This window comes from Varanus komodoensis, unplaced genomic scaffold, assembly GCF_004798865.1.
Source record: "Varanus komodoensis strain SLA01 unplaced genomic scaffold, ASM479886v1 scaffold4, whole genome shotgun sequence".
NCBI lineage: Eukaryota > Metazoa > Chordata > Lepidosauria > Squamata > Varanidae > Varanus > Varanus komodoensis.
In genome coordinates, this window is record NW_025335941.1 from 28,035,699 (window position 1) to 28,058,493 (window position 22,795).

Sequence of the window (22,795 nt, forward strand, 5' to 3'; positions counted from 1 at the left end):
TTGTGAGCCGCCCCGAGGCTTCGGCAAGGGGCGGCATAGAAATGTTTTAATAAATAAATAAATAAAATTTCTACCTATTTCTGGGCTTCCACTGTGAAGCTCTAAATCTGTTGCACAAGTTTTACATTCCACACTTGCAATGGATTTGGAAGGGCCCACCACTTCTACAACAGAATCTGTGAGATGCAAAAGAATGTGTGGGGACATAAGCATCCCACTGGATTCTTCTCATTATTTTTTCCAAACCAAGTAACTTATTGAGGGCATAAAATGACCCATGTATTTTCTAAGGAAAACTGGTCCAGGGACTTAAATATTCCAAGTATCAGTAAGTTAGCACAAACAGTGAGATTTCATTGGAGAACATTTATCTCACAGAGAAAGATTTGTTATGGGTTTAGAAAATGCTTTACACACTCAAAATCTTTAACTCTTAATAACAGAGTATTGTCCAATGTTTTCTCTTAACAGTGTGATTTTTTCTAATATTTGAAATTATAACATACTGCTGACACCACAGACATCTGTTTGTGAGGGCATTTTGGTATGCTGAGATGCATTGGTCAAGTTTCAAATACATTCAGGAGACAAGCGTTTACCATGATAATATGAGGCAGGAAGGGCTTCCTCAATTTTTTCACTTTCATTTACAAAAATGGTTTCCCACTACATGACGGCTATGCTCAGTCCCCCAAAATTCCCAAATAGGAATGACACTATATTGTGTCCTGGCTCCTGCAGGTCACTCTTCGCCTATAAGACTCCCAATATTCAGCCGCCACCACACCCTGAAATAAGCATAAGGTCTGGGTTGATTACCTTTAGCCCAGCATCATTACACTATTTTTTAAAACCTACCCTGAAAGCATGAAGCCTTTAACAGGGAGACTATGTCTTCCGGCCAATCCTGCGTGTACCTGCTCATAAGCAACGCTACTAAATAAAACAGGACATAGTCCCAGGTAAGTGTGTACAGCACTGCAGGCTTAGTTAACTTACCCAGTAATTTACCAAGGTCATCCCACTAATACAGTGGTACCTCGGCTCACGAACACCTTGGCTCACGAACAAATTGGGTCACGAACAAAAATTACTGAACATTTTTTACTTGGGTCACGAACACTGCTTTGGGTGGCGACCAAGATCACAGCCACCTCCCCCACCCCCCGGTGGGGAGAGATGGCCACGATCGCAGTTCCATTCGTGCAGGGAAGGTGTCCATGATGAAAGGCGCGCTGCTGCACTAAAGACGGGTGCAGCAAAGCAGAGCCGCGGGGGAGATGGCTGAGATTCTGCCCGTCTTTCCTGCAGGAGCGCGCCTCTGATCAGGCACACCTTCCCTGCATGTACGGAACTGCGATCGAGGCCATCTCCCCACCCCCAGCACACTGTTTGCGCCCATCTCTCCCTCCTCCAGTGCGTCCGCGATCACGCCTGTCTCTCCCCCCACCTCCAAGCGCGCCGGGATGACGGGCGCCTGTAGGGATGACAGGCATGTGCAGAGATGACAGGCGTGATCTCGGTCGTGCGGGGGGGGTGGCGGGGAGATGGCCGCGCTTGTGCTTGGGGGGGGTGAGATGGCTGCAATCTTTGTTGTTGTCACTTTGCTTCACATTTTTCTGATTTAAAAAATGGTTACAGAAAAGATTAACCTTATTTACATTGAACCTTATGAGGAAATTTAACTTGGCTCACGACCAATTTGGGTCACGACCAGAGCCCTGGAACAGATTACATTCGTGAGCCAAGGTACCACTGTAGTTCCCAAGTGCTTATTATTTATTATTGTCTGAAGTTTTGCATGAAAATGGCATGTTTATCCCTACAGTATCATTTATGTAGAGAATCTATTCAACTGTGGAGCCAGTGTGGTGTAGTGGTTAAGAGCATAGGACTGGGACTCATGTGATCTGGGTTCTAGTCCCTGCTCAACCATGGAGCCAACTGGGTGACTTTGGGCCAGTCACAGACTCTCAGCCCAACCTACCTCACAGGGTTGTTGTTGTGGGGATAAGATGGAGGAAGAGAATGATGTAAGCTGCCTTGAGCCCTTTGTAGGAAAGGCAGGATATAAATTGATAAATAAATAAACTGCAACCTTTATTTCATACTGTGCTTGAAATCAGGCAAAAAAATAGATACAACACTCTGAAAAGAATTTCAGAGTGTCACATTTTGCTAGCCTTTTCAAATACAATTATTTAAATCTAATTAAAAGAAACGTGCCTAGTTCCAGCCCCACACATTTCTCCCATTTCTCCATCTTTAGATTTATACTCCCTTCGCTTTAACAGAACATAACAGTGACAGAGTGTATATCCTTTTTTAAAAATGTCAAGCTCTTCTCACTCCTTCCAAAAAAGCATTTAGGATGTCCTGTTTGGCACAGCAACTTGCCACCTAACAAGACTGTGCAGCAAAAAGCACTACAAGCTTTATTAGAAGAGCCCAAATTTTAATCTTTCTGGCTAAGCTATAATTAGCCTTGAACTAGGGAAGTATCTTCAGCTTGTGTCATGCTTCAAACATCACTTGCACATGATACAATTTTGCCTTCCAACTATGGAAGGTTCAGGCAGCTTTTTTATGTACCCACAAATGATACAGAATCATCATGCCATAATACTGATCAAGTGGGAATAGGAGTAGCCATTTGGGACGTGCATTCATTATTTATTCCCTAGCAACTCAGGGGTTTTTTAATGGATAATGCAAAGTGCTTATCAAAAGGAATTAGCTTGGGTGTAATTGCTTAAAACCTATTATCTCTATCAGTCTCAAATAAGACCTATCACATCTTAAGCAATGCTTCAAAAAATGTGATGGGAGGCTAATAGTGCTAGGTTACTCTAAAAGCATCTGCAACTTCAATTAAACAAAAACAGGTTAGCAGATCCTGACACTCCACTCATCCTTAATCCAACAGTATGGGATTTGGTTATTCACAGACATAGCTAAGAGCACTAGTTCAAGCATCATCCCAGTCAGCATTCTCTCAACTTCTATTGTTGCAGTACAGAAATAATATGCCACACTGCAGTCCAATTTGTGAAGATACTAGGAAGGCATTAGAACTGTGTATTGTGTGTATTGCAAGCTAATGTGTGTTTTCATCTGCCCCCCTTTCCATAGGATCTCAATGATGGTAGGACGGACAAACATATTGCAGATGTGCCTTCACTGGAACCTTCAACAGTGCATCTTCACATGTATATACAATAGCCTATCTAGAAAATATACTCTTTCTGTGACTAAAACAAAACAAAAAAATAGTGCTGGCTTACAATTGTGACTTCAAAAGGCAAACACTTTCATGCTTGCCACCCTGAAACACTGATTCCAGCTTCAAGGTAACCCTTCTTCTTTTCTCTCTCTCAGTATCTAAATGATCTAGGAGGATAAACTGTTGCTACTTCGGTCCAATGGATGTTTGTTGGCTTTGGGCAAGGTGCCTCACAATCAGAAAGTTTGCTATCAGGTCATGAGGTCTTTCGGGGCTTTCAACATTAAGTGGCACTCTTAAATCCATTACTATCTTGACATCAAGGACAAACCTGATACTCTCGGCAATAAAGAATCATATACCTAATTAGAAGATGGCACACACATAGAAGCTGGGCCTTTTTCTCGTCTTACTAAGCTTACATGATCAGCTCTGCAAACCCAAGAAGAGACTAAAATAATTACAGTGCTTTACCATTATCTTAGCAAGGTAAAACATGTTTGTGCTGGCACAGGTTCCTGCTCTGGATGCTGGAAGTAAAACTGGCTAATTAGAAAACTGCTTTCTTTAGCAAGGACATGTAGCAATATGGAACAATTACTTGCAGCATTATTAGAGAAAAAGAAGTCTACTTTATACAAAGCAGAAAAACAAATTTTAACAAATTTGCATTTCACTCAGGCACAACACTGAAGTAGTGTTTGCACAAAGTTTAAAGTCCTTGTTTCAAGGGTCCAACATGCGAATTTCATACTCTGCAGCTACATCTATTGATTATTTTTAAGTGTTATATCCCAATTTTCAGAGTATTCAAGGCAACTAACAATAAATAAACCTTAAAATATAACTTTAATTACTGACACAGCAAGATAGGAACTCCAGCTATTAAAAAGTCAGCCATTAACTACATTCATGCCTGGATGCCTGGCAGAAAAAAGGATAAATTCTTTATCTTCAATTCTTTTCAAAAAGTTCCAAAGTTGGTGGCTTCATTCAGGAGGGACCTACAGAACTGCAATGCAATATTACAAAACCAGTTGGTTTTGCAAAATTGGTTTTGCATTTAGTCAAGCCTAGCTTGCGAAACATACAGAAAGTACGTTAAATTTCCACGTGTAAGCAATTACTGCCACATATATTTATTTATAGACTTATTTTCCACTAATTGCCTTAAATTCTATTTGAACTAGAGTTTGCCTAACAGGATATCCATAATAGCCTATACTAAGGATTGAACAGATCAGTTTGCCCAACAATGTAGTACTATTCTCTGGCTAGCAAGTGTAACAAGTGACAGGCCTTCCTTCCAAGTTTAAAATTGTAGATGTGAAGGTGGGATTGGCTAGGCAATTCCTAAAATATTACAACAAGCCTGCCAGAATGACACTTGATTGACAGAAGGCGCCAACCTTTGAGACCTCCATCTATCCTATACAGGAGGACTGGCAAGAATAAAGAATTTTTTTAGGCATTCAGGAGGGTGGATATTGATCTATACTGTGGTAAGGCAAAGGAAAGTAAAGAGTAGACAAGCAGGTGTGTGCACCTGCAAACAAGAAAAAAGAAAACAAACCTGTTTACATACTTCATAGCTTTGATAAAGGATTGCTAACAAGATAGAGACATTCCCAAGTGTATTGGAGGGGGGAAAAGGCAAATCTAAGTGAGGATTTAGTCCTTCACCACCTAGGTAATAGCTGTCCGGAGGAGGAAATCATATCATATGGTCCTTCAGAAAATGTCTAAGATTGCTCTCCAAGTCACTGAAAAAGAACAAACTATTCAAATGAATGACCAATAAAGGGGAAGAGAACAAACCAAAGTACTCACCTAGTACATCGTTCTGTTTGGACAAGATCAAATTGTAACTTTTTTTCTTATAGATCTAAATTGTTACTGCCCTAAATTAAATTATCCCAGAAAATTGATTTTCAATTCTCAATGTTAATACATTTCCCCAAAACTAAGGCCATTTTTGTATCATAAAAAACAAAGCACAATTTCATAATATCTTAAGAACAGGAAATACTTGTTTGTTTGTTGTTCAACCTACAAGTGCCTGATTTTTGAAATTCAAGAAGTGTTATCTGTTTCAGAGAACAGATGGCCAGCATGCTAAGCTCCAGGGCCCTTTGTGGCTCATCTCAAGGTGAGCCCACTGCACGACTTTCCGCTAAGAAAATCTTTCTACTTTTACATATCTTGGTGAACAAGAGTTAAAATGAGAGTTCAGTACCAACTAATCCCATTCCCAGTTATGCAGATTACTCAAGTGCTCGTTAAAGTATATAAAAAGGGAGAAAGATGAACAAACCTCTCAACTAAAAAGGCCTGAAACAAAGAACCCAACACTTAGAAATCAGCAGCTCTATTTACATAAAGGTTGTGTATTTCACTCCCCTCATCCCCCCATCTTGCTGTTCAGTTTGAAAATACACACCCTGAGACAAGCAACAATGTTTTAAAACTAAGAATAAATAAATATTGTTATGCACTGTAGGCCAGATCTAGTTCTTCGCAAGCCTACACAACCCTGTGTTTCAGCTACAATTATTGTGTTAACCTTATCCCCACTCTGCTGGTGAGGATGCTCTTTTACAGAAAAGGGGAAAGGGACTGGAACATCCCCCTTCAGAAGGAGGCTGCAACATTTTTCAACTCAAATATCATTGGTCTGAGAGTGTAACAATCAGCTGAAAAGACCCTAATTGAGTATAACAATATAGACTAAGTTTCCATATGTATGCAGTTACACAAAGAAGGTGCCTTGTTTGCTTAGAAAGATCTTGCCAGTAAGTGACCTCAGCACTTCCAATACAATTTCATTGCAAGACACACATACAAAAATACAAAACCATTGATTTCTAAGTGGTCTGGGCAGGCTACTTACAAGCTACATGCAGGAGCTCTAATACTGGCTGCTCGCTCGCTCGCTCGCTCGCTCGCTCTCTCTCTCTCTCTCTCTCTCTCTCTCTCTAAATGTAAGTGCAGGAGAGCGGGTAAGAAGAGAAGTACATTATATGTCTCCTATTTTCTCTTGGAAGCAAAGACTCATATTTTATCTAGCACAAAGGCTAAACATCCATGTGCAAATACGTGTAACAGCCCTAATTCTGGGACTTCCAGAAATTAAAGCAGCTCTGAGGGAAGAAATTTTGAGTGTGGACATTTTGAGGAGAGTCTTCATTCTTTCCCTGTTCCTAATGTTTGCTCCAAGGCCCGAACTCCAACATAGTGCTTTAACTCCACATATGTGTTCATTTTTGAGTGGGGTCAAAGCTGCATTGGCTGAGGGCATCAATGTTAAGCAGGAACAACATGGACAGGGAAAGTGATTTGCACTGCTCCTTACCTGTTCTCTATTCAAGATTCCCACTCTCAAAGCTTCTTACATGTATCAACTAAATAGAAAAGTAACACCACTAAATCAAGAGCTATCTTAAGTACTCCTAATCCTCTGAATTCAAATGCATTAGAAAATGCAAAGTTAGCTTCCCACATCTCTCATCTTATCTATATCACACCACTGCTACCTCTACCAATTATAATTCTCAAGATGTCCCCCATTAAAAATACTAATAAAAAAGAACCAAATAATAAAAGCCACTTGCACACAATGCACCACAATAAACCAACTGTATCGTTCCAAGAGTGCAGCTAACAGTAGTGAAGCTATTTCTGTCCAAATAGAATTGCAACCAAAGTATCACCCTAAGCTGATAAGAAAGCCAGCAAGTCTTCCAACTTGCAAATCTGATTCTTTAGGTGGAGGGCAACTCTATCCAGGAAAGCATGAACACCATTCCAGTGGAGAGAAGAACCACCCACATACAATTCCTCCTCCTTGCCAGTATTGAGCCTTAGTTATTGACCCTCATGCAGCCTTTGCCATGGCAAATTCAGAACAGCCACTGTCTTACCTGAATTCAGCCTGCAGAACCTTTGTAGAAGTAAAGCTGCTTCGTCAGCCAATTCAAATAAAGCTGAAAGAACTGAACTCCACTCAGAGTAATTGCTATATACTTACTTCAATAATGGACATGGCTCCTACGTCAATAGCCACCACCCAACACCACTTAGCAAACTGCTTCTTAAAATGGCAAGAGGTCCAAAAGCATTTTGTGCCCAGAATAAAGGTGAACTGTTCAAAGCAAAAAAAAAAAAGGGGGGGGGAGAGGAGACCCAATTGAGCAAACTACCCTAAACCATTTATTTGAGCATAGCTTAAGCAATTATGGATCCCACCCATAATTATTACTGGTGGCATGCCAGTGCTAACAACTGCTGTGAACTGATCAGAGATGACAGAACCAGAGATAACATGTCATCTTTAGGATTAATGTGCTGTATCTCCATATAAGTAAATATATTTGCAGGCAGTCCCCGGGTTATGAACATCCAAGTTATGAACAACCCATATTTACGAACGAGCTGCCATAAAGCCTATTAATGGCTTTATGTGATGGGGGCAGCATAAAAATTGCTATAAATAATTACTGAGGAAAATCATCATCCCCACAGAGAGAAAAGCAGCAAAAGAGGAGAGAGAGAGGCCTCCTGTGCATGCCTTCTTGCCCTGGCTCTCCAGAGAAGGAAATCTCTCTGGCATTTTCTTGGTACAAAGTGGAGGTACTGATGAGTTGGGGGGGGATAGAGATACTTGCAGGTTTTCCACTTTTGAAGGGGTCCTGTGCCCTTAACCCGTGAATGTGGAGGGCCCACAGTATGTAAATCCACTTACATTCAAATTCAACTTAAAGATAAATTTCCTTTTTCTCAGGAACAAAATGCATTCATAACCTGGGGACTGCCTGTACTTATATTTCTGCAGTAAGTATAGGTAATATCATTAAGGATTAATGTACTACATCTCCATGTGGTTCACATCATCCTTAGGATAAAACTTCGTGTGACAAGTTCTGCCCCTTCTATTTCTATTTCCTTGAAAAGCTGGAATAATTTGGAGAAAACATTGGATGGGGTACGGAAGGGATCCCTGCCCATCAAAAGAAGGGAAGAAAGACACAATTTTTTTTCTTCCAGTGAACTGTTTAGAACCAAATGTGCAATGCCCTAGACATACTTGCAATAGGAATTACAGAACTGGTGGCAGGCTATTGTTGCTCTCTCCTGTGCTTGTTTTTATAAGTCCTTAGAGCCCAATCAGTAGTTGCTCTGCCAGCTCAAATCTCACTGAGCTCGATGGGACTAATGCCAGCCAAATGCTTTAGCATCCACACTGGGCAATGCATTCCTGAAGTATTCAAAATAAAAGATGCCTGCACTTGCCTCAAAGGAGAAAGCATGAAGTCTCTGCCATTACAGAAGTCTGCCAAGCAAGCTGTCATAAGCAAAACTGAAGTGAAAGCGCTTGTCAACACTTGCTGTAATTCACAATGATTTCTGAAATACCAATTTCTGTCTAGAATTATACATAGTACTTTAAAGCCACATTTCAGAAAAAGGGTTTAGGCACTGAATAGGATTACACTGAAATCAGAGTAAGTTTCAAATTCTGAAACTAAGATTATAAATTAAAATATAAGCACTGTATATTTGTTGATTCTCTTAAAGTTTTAAAAGTTTTTAACTTTGACTTAAGTGTCTTGCTTCCTCATTGTCTTCTCTTATGCCCTCCTTCATGTTTCTGTTGAGAATGTAAGCCTACAGGCAGGGTTTTGACAGTAATTTTGTGTTTTACACTTTATGGTGTCTTGAGTGAGCACTTAAAATATATTCGTCAGTTGTCAAATATAAAATTTCCACAAGCTTACAGCAATACTGTCAAGAATTCCAGCATCAGTGTTCACAGAATAAGCAGTACAATAGATAATTCTTATCTATTGGGGTGTTAAACAGTAATATCAAATGTGCAGAGATACTTTAAAATATCCAACATTAAATGTCACATAAAATTTTTGAGAGGGATTTCTTGTAGCTGCATTAGAAGGAAAGACTGATGGAGGAGGGTGGAAACTACACATGCATGGAAACCACATATTGTCTGAACTCAAAAACCAGGTAAGAAACCACACCATGCAATAACTGCATGGCATGGTTTAGCATTATTTTTGAACGCAGCCAATATCAGCCAGATGGTGTGGTTCAGTAGAATGCATCTTTCAATGAATGCATGAATTTAGTTGAATAAGTTCTTTGAGAATTTAAAAGTTCTCAAAATTTGTCCCTCCTTATTTCTGTGAATGTGTTTTCCGCAGGAAGAATTACATTCCTAATCATTAGATAGTGGCTCTTGAAATCTTGCACTATCCTTTTGGCAGAAGTGCTAAATCTAGTGTAGGGGGAATATCTTGGACCTGGGTAATGTATGGGAGAAATCTGTATTTGTTCATTGCTTTGTTACTTTTTCTGGAGAGCTCCAGAAAATTCCAATAACAACAACAACAACAATATAGTGAGCTATGACTGATAGTCTGTGATAGCCCTAGGAGAGCAACCCTAATCATTTTTAAACACAAGTAAGCCCTACCAGATTCGATTGAACTCACTCCTTAATGTTATGACTTTAGACCTGGGCTCTTGCTGAAGAACCTAATTCACCACCACAGATTGTGCAATTGCTGGTAGGATTCTAGGAATACATCCAAATAAGCATGGGCACCTTCACAATTTATTTGCAAAGCCATGATTGCTATGTATGAGAGGAAAGGGAGCATGGATGTTTTAATAATCTGTTCTCCGGTGCCCGTAGTCATTTTTTGTTTGAATGATTTTCTGCTTTTAGCTTCCATGGTCACACATGCACACACAGAAAATGTGAATATGCATACAGGTCACCCACTTTTAAAGACTGGCATGCAACTGTCAATATAGCCGTCTGTGCCTTAGGCTTCATCACTAGTCTAAACAGAATGAGTACTGGAAGATCTACCACTCAGGAATTCCTTCCTACTTTCCCGAGACACTCAAACTACCCCAACTGATGAATAAAGTGCCTTTTACAGTTAATTTTATATGCATTAAAAATCATTTGAAGGACTCTCACTGGAATGTAACACCCCTGCCCTAATACACAAGCACTCATAAGCACAGCCATGCAAATGTTTGTTTTGCTTCTCTTCTGCAACAACCCTCAAAAGAATTACAGGTAGAGGGAACAGAAACACACGTGAGCATCTTGTGCAGACCTCAACAAATATACTCACCATGGCACGTATGGACTGCCTTTTGACAAGCAGCCCCCATCTTCCCTCAGGAAAGGCACCATGGGGGAAGTATCTCCTGAAGGTACCTCTCCCCCTCTGTATGTGCCCACACAGTTGGAGCAATAAGCACCTGACAGCCACAGAGCCAAAGAAAGCCAGCATGAATGTCATTCAGGGCCTTCATCCTTGATTCAGGACAGGACAAGACAACACCCCTTGGGGCAAGGTTATATTCTGGCAACCACAAATGTTGCTTTCCCTCTAAGGCCACCAACATTTGTCACCCATGATCTTGTGGATCAGTCGGTTGAACAAATGAATAACAAAGCTCTGGAAATGAATTACTGAAATTATGTAGCAAAACAAATTCAAGTAACTTTAATTTATCTTATGCCAAAACTTTAACATCCTATTTTCCCCAGCCATTTAGCTGGGAATACTAGAAAGCAAGTGAACATAACATTATCTTTACCTTTAACTCACCAGCACCACCTTCAAAAAGCTATATAAGTTCAACCCCAACAGCCCAACAGGGCTAAAAAGAGCTCTGCCAATGTAGATGAAACAGACCTAATTGGACTGATGACCAAACTAGGTAAAAAGAAGCTCCTGCCATCAGGTTACATGAGATTTTTTAAAAAATATAGATGCTTCCTATCTCTATGCATGTTTACTTCAAAAAGAAAAATCAAGTTTCCTAGTCATCACATATTGTGATTTGCACATAAATAGGAAGGGGGGGGGGACAGCAGAGGTGGCATACTTTCATTTTTGAAACTCTAACTCTTAAAACAGGACTCAGAATACAAAACAATTAGTTCAGCTCCACAAAACTACCAGTTCACAAAAGCTTTTCATAGCCATCCTGCCCCTGTTACCTATGATACTCATATCTGGCCCAGTAGTTCTCAGCAAATCACATCTGCATGTCCTCCACACTCCATAGTAATTCTCTGAATTCAGAGGGTTACAGTGGTTCTCATTGGGTTGTGCTGCCCATTATACTTTTGTGGCATATTTACATTTATTATATTTCTATTATTAGATTGCATTTATATCCCATTCCTTTTCCCCCCTGTGAGGAACTCAAAGTAGCTTACAAAGCTCCATTTTATCCTTACAACAAACCACCGAGATAGGCTGAGACCCGCTGCGGGTGAGACACTGGCCTGAAGTCACCCAGTGAGCTTCATGATCGAGTGGGGACCAGAACCTAGATCTCCCAGGTCCCTGGTCCAACATTCTAACCACCACACCACTGCAAGGCATCCAAGGCAGCTTCTAAAATGCTCCGCTATTTTATCCTCAGAACAACTCTGGGAGGGTCCTGATACTATAAGGTCTCAATGGTTGGCTTCTGCCTCCTATCCCAGTCATTTATTTGTTGCCTGGAATAGCTAGCTTCAGGCTTGCCTCTTATTATAGTAATCCTCTAAGTCTTATGCCAGATTTCCTAGGAACCTTTTAATGTATATATTGAACTTATAATAAATATTTTTATCCAGTCATTCTCCATCAATTTTTTCCAAGTGGCTATTTACAAAGAGGGACACAGAAGCAAATATTCAATATGCAAAATAATTTCCTATTTGATGATTATTCAGACAGAATGCTTGCTCCTTTGGGATCAGTTCACAAGACAGCTTTGCTCCTTGCAAGCAGTCTCAAATGTCCTCAGGAATCATTTGTGTGGGCACTTAAATACTTGGTAGCCACAGTCAGAGCTAATAGCAAGTCCAGCTACTGAGATAATAGGAATTCTTGCACCTACTTTGTCAGCTGTCATGTTCTGTTTACATTTACATTGAGATGGTCAGATATTAGGCCTGCTCACACCTATGCGTTAACTGACAGGGTCCTTAGAAAGGGTTCACAAAAGCATATAATGGACCCTAAATACAGGGGCATGGAATGTTATCTGGGGAAGCACAAATGGAGTAATAGAAGACAGGATAGGAGAATGTGATTTACAAAGAAAAATCACAAGACAACAGAATAACACAGAATTGTAATTCTGAGTTATAATATCTCAGTATCCACATCTACCTGAAAACTCATCATCAAGTTTGACAAGTAGGCAAATGATGGCAAGTGTTATTCTATCAACACCATGTCTTTATTTCTTCTCCCACTGTCCCAAAGAAAGAAAGGTGATGGAACTGCCCATTTTTGCAAATCTGCTCATATCCCTTGTTCTCCCAAACAATGAACATCCTCCAGGCAGTAAAGGAGTGTTACAACTTGGACAGGGGTAGGCCATTCTGTCCCCGTTAATGTCACATACACTCCTTTTTAATGACATCTATACTGACTGCAGGGCACCAACAAGTAGTTTATTTGCAAGCTGATGTTGCCCTTTGGGCATTTCGTAAGTGCTATGGATTTATTTTTAATTATGAGTATTGCTGAGGGTCTTCAGTTTAGACCCTCAGATAATCAGAATCCTCTTTCATCTTGGACCTTTTTCCTGAAGGGGAATTAAGTACTTAAAAGTAACCATTACTGCCCCCTGCCTCCTGCAAATACAAACACAGCACCCAAGAAACTAGCATGGCTACTTCGGAAACGCAGGGAGCTCTGGGCTAAACATGCATATGACTGCATCATCGATGGCACTGATGCTAAAGACAGAGCATGCCCACCTCATTACTGTTCTTGCACACAGCATTTTTTCTCCATAAGAATGCAGGGCAGTCATTCGTTTATACAGGGGAAAGACAAGTCTCGTATTCAAGGATACCACTGTGGTAGGGGTTCACCCTTAGTTCCTGGTGATCACAATTTTGGAACAAAAATAATGGCTTATTGTCCTTCAAATCTGCTTTAGTGAATACTCCACACCTGGTAGAACTTAGTAAAAAACTTAGATTGCCACAATGCTAGAGGCTTGCTGCTTATAAGCAAGAAATTCCACCTACTAGCCCAAACACAGAGTAAATGATCTGCAAGTGTTGCTTTTGTGTAATGCAAAGGAAATGTATTTTTCCTATGGGGAATGGAAAGCTCTCAAGTTTTTCTTGATACATGAGAAGTACCATACATTTATGTATGTTTGTAGAAACTTGACATTGTTTCATCACTAATGAAGCTTATTATTATGGAAGTTGCAAACTCCTGCTTTAGGACTATCAGCTATCCTGGTCATGTATGCTTTGCTGCACTTATTTGTACTTCCTACAAGTAATTTGTACCTCAAACAAACAACTCTTAATTATATCCTCAACATTGGTTGCTGAAACCAATCTCTTTAGAAACCCTTTCACTCTAACCTTTTCATTTGACGAAATGAGTCTACATTACAGTTTATTGCAATTCAAACCTGAGCTGTGATGACTCATAGAACTTGTACTTCTTTTGCATCAGCAATTTACCCCTTATCTGCTGCCAAAAAATAAGTGAATCCACATTTACACAGTTGTGCGCCATCTGATGCCAAGAATCCCATCCAAGGCTTCGTGGCATTTTTTCTCATGCCATCCAAGGAACCTGGGGAAAGCTGACTCTTGCCTTCTTATATTATTTTCCCTCAAAAACAGTTTTTTCCAAATTATAAAGCATCTCCCATGGAGAAACACATAATTACACATCCATTCACTGAAATAGTACTGGAGCACAACTCATACTACACATTGGCTACACATCTGCAGAAGAACAAAAGTCCAATTCCATAAATCAGGTAGACAATGCACACAGATAATATTTTTTTCTTATTGCAACACCACAATAAATGTATAAGGGAACTTGAAAGAGCATACTTGAAGGTACATGCTCATACTATACATGGTCAGCTTACATATCACAAGAATGATGAGAACGTATAGTGTGGCATGTTTCTCATTAGGTTCAAGGATGCTAAATTTCAAGTAACATCCTGAGCATTAGCAGAGAAATGTGATCCTCATTAAGGCAAGGCCATGTTATAATGCAAAGATAGATTCCAGTAGCACTTAAAGATTCTCCGGAGTTTCAGGACAGGCACTACAGAAGGATTACAGGCTAAATTCAACTTCAATTTAACACTGGGTAAACCAATAAAGTAAAGCCCATTGATTATAATTAAACTTAACATATTCACCATGAATTACCTTAACCTAATTTCTTTTGTCATTATAGCTTTATATTCCATATTCTTGCTGACCACTTAGTGAAAAGTGTTTCCATTACCTTACTGAGTATCAAATTCTTATTTCATAGATCTTTAGTCATTGATGTGTAGGCATGCTATTATTTCCCTGAAAGATCTTTATAATCAGTCTCACAAAGAAATCAACTGTGTTTGATTGTTGCTCAATCACTGCTTTCCTCCTCCAACTTATGTAGCAAACCACCAGCAGCTCACCCCTCAGGACAATGAAAATATTAAGGTCTTTACCATCTTGAAAATGTCAACATTGAATTGTGCACATTATTTTATTTAAATCAATAAGCTACCAATCCTACACTGACTCAGTGCAGGTAATGTATTAAAACAAGAATAAAGCAGATGTGATATACATTTTTTTGAAATAAATATACTGCTTCCCACTCTGTATCCTCCAGACGTATTGACATTCAACTTTCACCAACTTCTATCAGGAAAATAATGGTCATAAATACTAAGAGCGGTAGTCTAAAACATCTGGAAGGCACCAGCTTGGAAAAGGTTGATATAGTGCTAAAAAAGGAGGCAGGTGAGTCTAAGTTGTAAGTGCAGTTCTTTTGCATAAAGTTACTGATACTGGGAGCAAACAAACTTTCACCGTTTCAGCTTTCTATCTGCAATTCTGAACAGCCATGTATCTCTGGAAACCCAAATGCAAGAAATGAAGGCAAAGGCTTTTTGATATGTCAAGGGGTTCCCTATAAAGCCCTGGTCCCTAAACACCAGCTAGTCAAAATCTCTGCTTTAGTTTCTTAAGATGTGTATTCCATCGCAGTACATGCAATGAAATATTCCAACTTTCATATCCACTCACACTAGAATATACACATTTAAAGAATAGATATGCATGCAGGTCCAAAGTAACAGGTCAGAAGAATAATCTGATAAAGGTTCAGAAGAGTCATAACTGGTAATTATTTTTTTTCTAAAACTTAGCATACCTCAGCCTTCAGTAAGCATTCTCCTTCTCTCTTCACCCACTTTCTGCCCCACTCCCATTTTACTAACTCTGGATTCTAATTCCTTTTACTGTCTCTCTCAACCCTAACTTCATCGATTTACCTTGACCTTGCCCTGGCTGTCCCCTTCATCCTTCCAAATAACTTCTTCCAATTGACATTAACTCCACCCATCATTCTCTTCTGACCTCTGCTGTCAATCTTTCTTCCACTCACATTTCTGTTACAGGCCTTTATTTTCCCCAGCATCTGGTACTCAACAGTTATACTACCTTCAAGAAAGGAGCATCTATTTAGCTTTCAAGGTTTCAACCAAGCATAGATCCACCTTTCACAAGTGCATTTTTGAAAACTTAAAACCTAGGGGTCATCACCACATCCTATGATAGTAAACTTCTTAAATTACTTATTGCTAGTGTGATCAAGTAATTCCTTTGAGATTTGCTTCAGGACTGAATTTAATGTTACCCAGTGTCATGAAGTTTCAAGATTACAGAGCAAAACGATCCATCTAATCATCCTCCACTTAATTTATAATCCCACCAATCATGTTCATATCCCCTAAATTTAAAAAAGAAACACAATCCCAAATGCTTCGCTGCATGAAACATACTGCGTACACTTTGTCATTTTAAGGGATATTTTCTGTTTCTTTCCTAAGTCTATAGGTATCTAGTGGGATCAATCAGAACAGTATTTGGTAGTTAAAAATATGTCATCATGGATTACAGGCACCAAGAATGCCTATTTACATGTCTCTACTATTAAAACTTATCCCATAGATAGTGCATTAAAAGATGCTTAATCTGCAGAATAAGATAGGGCATACAGTAGGAAGCCCCTTTCAAATATGTTGTCCACAACATTTGAGATTCTGTTGAAATTCCATTTTTATAACCTTACCTAAACTGACAAAGTTCTTACCTAATGATTTTCATTCTTAAAATAACATGTAAGATGAGGGATTTTTCTCCAGAGTGATTGTTTTGATGCCAATGTTTTGTAAAATTCTAAACTCATTACAGAATCAACATAATGAATAATTTCACTTTATTCTCAATTATCAATATTTTATATTTATTTTTTGATTATCTGAAGGGAAAAGAATTTCAGAACTTCACACAAAAATATTAAGCAAGTAATATTTATAAAACTTGTCATTTTCAGATATTCATTCTGGATGAACAAGCACTATTTTAAGAGAGTAAAGGAATACGTAACACTTTGTTCTTGTTTGTTTCTTTCTTTGAGTAACTCAAAGCAGTAGCAAGAAATGCCAATCTGGGGTGAAAGTTCAGATGAACAGGAAGAGGCATTTGTCACTTTCTCTACAGGCCATTTTTCTTAACATGATCTTCCTCCTGAGACACACACACACATACAAGATGTTCTTCACTCTGTGGGAAATGTGTTAACAATTTATGCACTGAGCATCACATATAGTGTTGTGAGCCGAGCTTCCTCCTTTGAACAGTCAAAAGCCACCGGCTATTTTTTGTACAAGACATTCTTTCTTGCTCCAAAGAACAAATCACCCAGAAGGAATCTCTGAGCATGTACAGAGTACTCTGACGAACCCAATCAAGTCTTTACCTCCAGGAACTCTCCTTATGAACATGTTGGGGACCCATATCCTCAGGAAGGGCTTCCTGAAAGTGAGCAAGTGTCCTCACTTAACTGGGCTGTCCGCCTCTGCTGATTCCTTGACATCAAGAGCCAGGTATGGGGAGATCTGGGTCACAGAACTCCTCATTCTCAGAGACCTCCCACTGGTGGTACTTCTTGGTCATTCTCAGGGACTGCCAGCCCCGTCATCTCAGTGTCTCAGCACAGGCCAACCTCCCCAGTTCCCCTTCGATCTACTTCACATTCCAGTTCTTAACCTTCTGAACTGCAGTCAGCAGTCCATGAGAACATGTGCCCAAAGCAGTCAACTTTCTCACTCCCAAAATATTGTTTGACCCTCAGATGCCTCAACACCAAACGTGGGTTAAATTGCTGCTTATGAAGTCAAGCACTACACATTTTATTCTCAAAGGGTTGATAATACTAGTTATTAAAATGAGCAACAACCAGTGCAACACCACTATATACTGTGTAACAGTAATGTAAACAACCTCTAGCACAATGCAAGAGGTTTTCCAGGAAAATCCAGCTCATCATCAACTGCTAATATAATTCACATTAGCTGCAGTGTTAGATATGCTCATTGCTCGTAAATCCTTTTTGTGTGTCCTTTTTGTGTTTACTTGTTGACAATGGCTGGGATTCACAAAGCTAGTTTGAGCATATCCAAAGACCTGGACATGCTCCGTAGAACGTTTCTGTTTCAAACATCAGACCTTAAGCTGTATCGCATTCTCTGTGTTGTTGTTATTCCTGTTTTTTAAATCTTCCCAGTTTAAAAAGCACACATGAGAATGAATATCCTTAGAATGTACAGTATTACTGTGTGGTGGCTCTTTGGATCCTGGCCAGGAACTAGACAATCCCGAACTTGGCACAGAACACTTCATACATTACAGTTTAGCTGCTATGTTGGCTGTCCATCATCATCACTATCATTATTATTTGGGAGATTTTTAATCCATCATTCAGAATGCACTGCTCTGATAAGGTAGCTTACAACACAACAAAAACATTAAGATAAAATGATAATTAAACACAAAGGCAGTAGCAGTAGCAGCTCATTATTTTTAAGCACCAAACGCAGACTGGAAAAAATGAATCTCCAGGTTATATTAAATGTCAACAGGGACATAGCCATAAATATCTCACTGAAGAGGAAATGCCATATGGAGCCACTACAAAGAAAGCCATATTTCTAACCAGTCTAATAGTTCCTGCTGTTGGGCCACTAAGCACTGATTAAGCAGGAACTTACAGGTGTAGGCAGTCCTTCAGAAAATGGGGACATAATGGTAGTCATCTTAGTTCTTGTAGAACATTCTAGAAAAGAAAGCCCTTTCACACATGCTTGACAAACAGGCCCTGAGAGTAATGTACCTTCAAGAGGGTCTTCACTGCAGAGCACACACATAAGGAGACAGGTGGCCCCTCAGATAGCCAAATCAATTGCTATAAAGGGAGACACTAGAGGGGAGAATAGCTGTACCATTTAGTCACAGAGCGTTGGAATACTTCCAAAATGTGGGACTAAGGAGAATAAAAAGAGCAAAGATTTGGCCACAGAGAAGGCGGAGACCACAAGTAGAACTGTCTTGTGCAGCATGTGTGTATGTACTGAACTGGACAAATTTCACCTTTAAGAGTGTCTTATGACAAAGTAGAAATTACTTTATCTATTGCAGAGACAGGAAGGAAAAAGTATATCAAATTGCCAGCAATTAAAAAACAAACAGGTAACTCAGTACTGGTTTATTCCAGTCCAATCTGTTCAATCACCAGGATTTCCCCATATTCTTCCTTTGTTCATTCACTTCTATTATTGATCTTCAAATAGCATGTCTAATGTTGTTTTGTCTTTTTACCATAATTGCATTGTAAAGGGCACTGTTTTGTGAGGTTCATGATTATAAGCAGACAAGCAACTAATTACTGGAAGCCTTTAACTGCAGGGTTTGAATTAAACCTTGATTCAAATTACTAACTGTTGTAGTACCAAAGAAATCAAACAGCTGGAAATACAAGTCATGACAAACAACAATGGAGAGGAAATGAAGCTCTCTGAGAGATTCCTAATGCCAGCCAGAAGCTGGAGATTAGGCAGAAAAAGTAATGCAAGGACCTCTGAAGCATGGAAGACAAATATTGATTACCTGGGGATCTTGCAAGTTGATTAGGAATGTTTTAACTGAGGTATAACATGAGTCACCTGCTTCCCTCAAGCCCTTTCCCACCAAAAGAAAGCTGCTGCTCTTTTAATTAAATTGAACTACTTATCTTAATTAGGACTAAAAAGCCTGACATTTTCTCTGGTTACAGATTAAATACATGCAAGTCCTAAGAACAAGAACCTGCAAGTTGGCTTTCCATACAGATTTGCAAAATCTGTCTTATTGCGGGTTGTCTGATTTTTCAGTTCTTCCCATGCTATCAAAATGTGGTGACTAGATAGCATTAAAGATCCACAGAGGTCATGGCAGGTAAAGCCCACCGCTCCCTGGGCATGTGCTCCACTTGTTTCCATGTGAAATCGGTTGGGAGATGAGCATTTCTGAAGCCAGCAAGAATGTCACACATCCTTCTATACTTACCCAAGCCGGTAAATATGTAGCTAGGGGATTATTTATAACATAATAGGCAAGACCTCTGATCATTTAACTAATTATATAAGGCATCATGACTTCACATGTACACATATAATGAATAACCCTAAACTTTATCTGTTTTACTCACTTTCATAGGCCCAGGTCCTATCTACCTATTCTGAACATTTTAAAGGCTGTAATCCTAAACACACATGAGGGAACAAGTCTTGAACTCCCTATGAACTTGTTCTTCATTAGGACTGAGCACTTAAACACAAGAATGAGAGAAAGATTTTTTTTAAATGTCTATCACTTCTTCCCTGATATTTTAGATGTCTACATGTAGGAAATTTTAATCATGAGGGCACTTTTAAAGGAAGTGATTTCTCTTAAGCATTCCGGGCAGTACCACACCGCACACAGAGAAGTACACATGCAAAAAACAGCTGTATTAGAATGGCTTTTTCAGGTGAAAATTCCATTTGATGGTGGTAGCAGGCTCATTTTTATATCTGTCTGTGCATAATGCAGCAGTATAGATTAATTTTTACAGCTAGAGGGGCATGCAGGTTAAAAGAACTGACTCCTATGGTGCCCACTGTTTACCCCCTTGTAGAGTCTGCCTCCCATCCCTCCCTTCCTCCCTTCTGCTGGTATTTCACAGGGCTTAGTTCACTTAGCCTCAGTAGCAGACAGGAAAAGTGACACTGGAGGAGAGATTACAGGGAGGCATTTGCACACGCATCCATGAGCCCTTTTGCTCTAAAAATTGGGGAACTACCTCGTTGATTATATGTAATTCAGGCAAATCTGACTAAATGAACCAGTCTGCCACTGCTAAGTGTACCTCAAACCATGTTTGACAAAGAACAAAACTTTTCTTTTTGTGCTATCAGTACAAAGCTCCACTAAATTCAGTGAGCGAACGAATTAATTAAATTATTCACCTCCAAGATAACATGAGCAAGGAACATGGCCTATCCACATAATATTAAATCCAGGATCTTGCATATGAAACTACCTAATATCTTAGAACTGATGAAGATCAAAGCAGCCCAGGAATGACTTTAGATAATTGTAAGGCTTAGGAGCAAAAGTCACTCCATTATATGACCCAAGGCATGAATTCCCATTACCCTTTGCTTAAGCCAATAAAATTATTAATCTCTTAATAGTAAAAATGGAAACTGTCTTGTAAGATTTAAAAACATTTATGATGGATACAGGTTAAGTACACACCCTCTGAAATAGCATTTCCACATGTTATGAAATCCTTCCTGCACATTTTTTAGGTTTATTCACTCTCACACATACCTCTTATTTTAAAATGTGTTGTTACAAAGTGCCTCAAGCACTAGAGATCAAAACCCAAGTATAGATCTCTTCTTGTCTAGCACCGGAACCCACACCAGGACAGCTGTTCCACACAGTCTACAGACTTTTAGCAACTATAAATGTGCTATTCATTAATTAGAATGGTATATTAAGAACACAAACTAACAAACCTAAAATTAAAAACACCTCTAGATACTAAAAGACCACCAAAGTACGCATGAAATTAAATTTAGTCCTATGCTAGCATTTTAATTCTACAAAGCTACCTTGGCAGATTCTAGTAGAAGCTTACATTTTTCATTAATCTAGATGTCAGAGAAAGAACTATGAAGTGAAAACAACTGCTGGATACACTTGCCAGAGCAGCTTCCAAAAACAAAGAACTAAATAAAAATGTACTGGCAGAAACTGTAGAAGGTTTCATTAAAGCACAGTGCATGAACAATGAAAGAAGATGCTGTTTTCGAAGCATTAAAGCACAAGAGCATTACTGCAGAGTTTACAGTATTGAAAAGCACCCACACCTTAAAGGGAGAGGGCAGTTACTAAAGCCACACTCCTTATACGACTTTAGGACCCAAATTTGAACATGCGTTACTGATCGTCAGTGAATAGGCTGAGAAGAAAGCTATAGTGCTCCTAAGACTAGACGATGGCAGGAAATCAACACAGATCAGTTATTTCTACTATGGCTGAGAGATAAAGAGAAATACAAGGGGTTTCTCCCCAAAGATTCTAATACATACTTATAAAGTGAAGAGTTGGAGCCACATTAGTGATTCTGAAATCCAGAGGAAGTTGATAATACCACCTTAAACACTAGGTCAAAAGGTCTTGTTTCTGCCAAAGTGTACGGGTGCCTGCTCCACTTAATGGATCATCTGTCAAAAACACACACCTGGGGCTTAAGGTGGGCCGGGTGCGCCTCTGAAGGATTAGCTAGACCCTGGTCTACATACTGAATAAAAAGAAATTGGGTTCCTAAGCATGGGAAGAGCGCCTTCACCCTCACCCACACCACTTAAGAACTTATCCTGACACTGTTGGGATTAACGAGCAAGGCTTCCCGGGAAAACAACATGGCTCTCAAGCAAGCCTGACACCCCCTCCCCTTTTTTTTAGCAATCGCCCACCTCTCCCAGACCAGCTTGAACAGAGTCCTACCGGGCGCAGCATTCCCAAGGGCAAGCAGCTCATCCGTGGTTCGGGGTCCTCGCCACTTTACTCGCACGACACCACTGCACTCCCGCTAAGGTCCCCCACGCTACACGGATATCCCACCCCTCGCATCCCCGCCTCCCTCCCACCCCACCGCGCACACACACGGTCCAAGGACTCACCAAACAGTAATGGGAGGAGGAGCAGAAAGGGCGCCTGCTTCCCTGGCGGACCCATGCCGCTGTGCCCAGAACTAAGGCTGGGGGTGCGGGGGTAAGCGCGCCGAGCGCCCGCCGAAGCCCCGAGTCGGTCGGCGGGTCGATCCGTCCGTCCGAGGCGCCTCGCCCGAGCGGAGCCTCCGACAGGGGGCGGGGCAAAGCAGCCCGAGCGCCGGAGAGCCCAGCGAACAGCTTTCGCTCGCTCTCCGCTGGCTGGCGGACTTGTCCTAGGAGCCGGTCGGACGCAGGGAGCGACGGGGGGAGTCGCCTGCCTCGCCGCTACCGCCGTCCCTCTTCTCTGCCCGGCCGCGCAGCCAACCACAGAGACAAACTTTCCCTGCCCCCGCCCCGCTTCCCCTCCCACAGGTGCCGCGGGAGGCCAGC

The 22,795-nt window shown here is 40.3% G+C and overlaps 1 protein-coding gene across 1 annotated transcript in view; it reads right to left on the reverse strand.

Annotated features, from left to right (window-relative positions):
* The window catches only part of PTGFRN (prostaglandin F2 receptor inhibitor), a 94,520-nt gene extending 72,076 nt beyond the window's left edge, over positions 1-22,444 (reverse strand). Inside the window, exon 1 of the mRNA XM_044442472.1 lies at positions 22,376-22,444. Coding sequence (XP_044298407.1) covers positions 22,376-22,430 — 55 coding nt within the window. The 5' untranslated portion in view covers positions 22,431-22,444. The remainder of the gene's footprint in view (positions 1-22,375) is intronic.
* Positions 22,445-22,795: the final 351 nt, after the last annotated feature.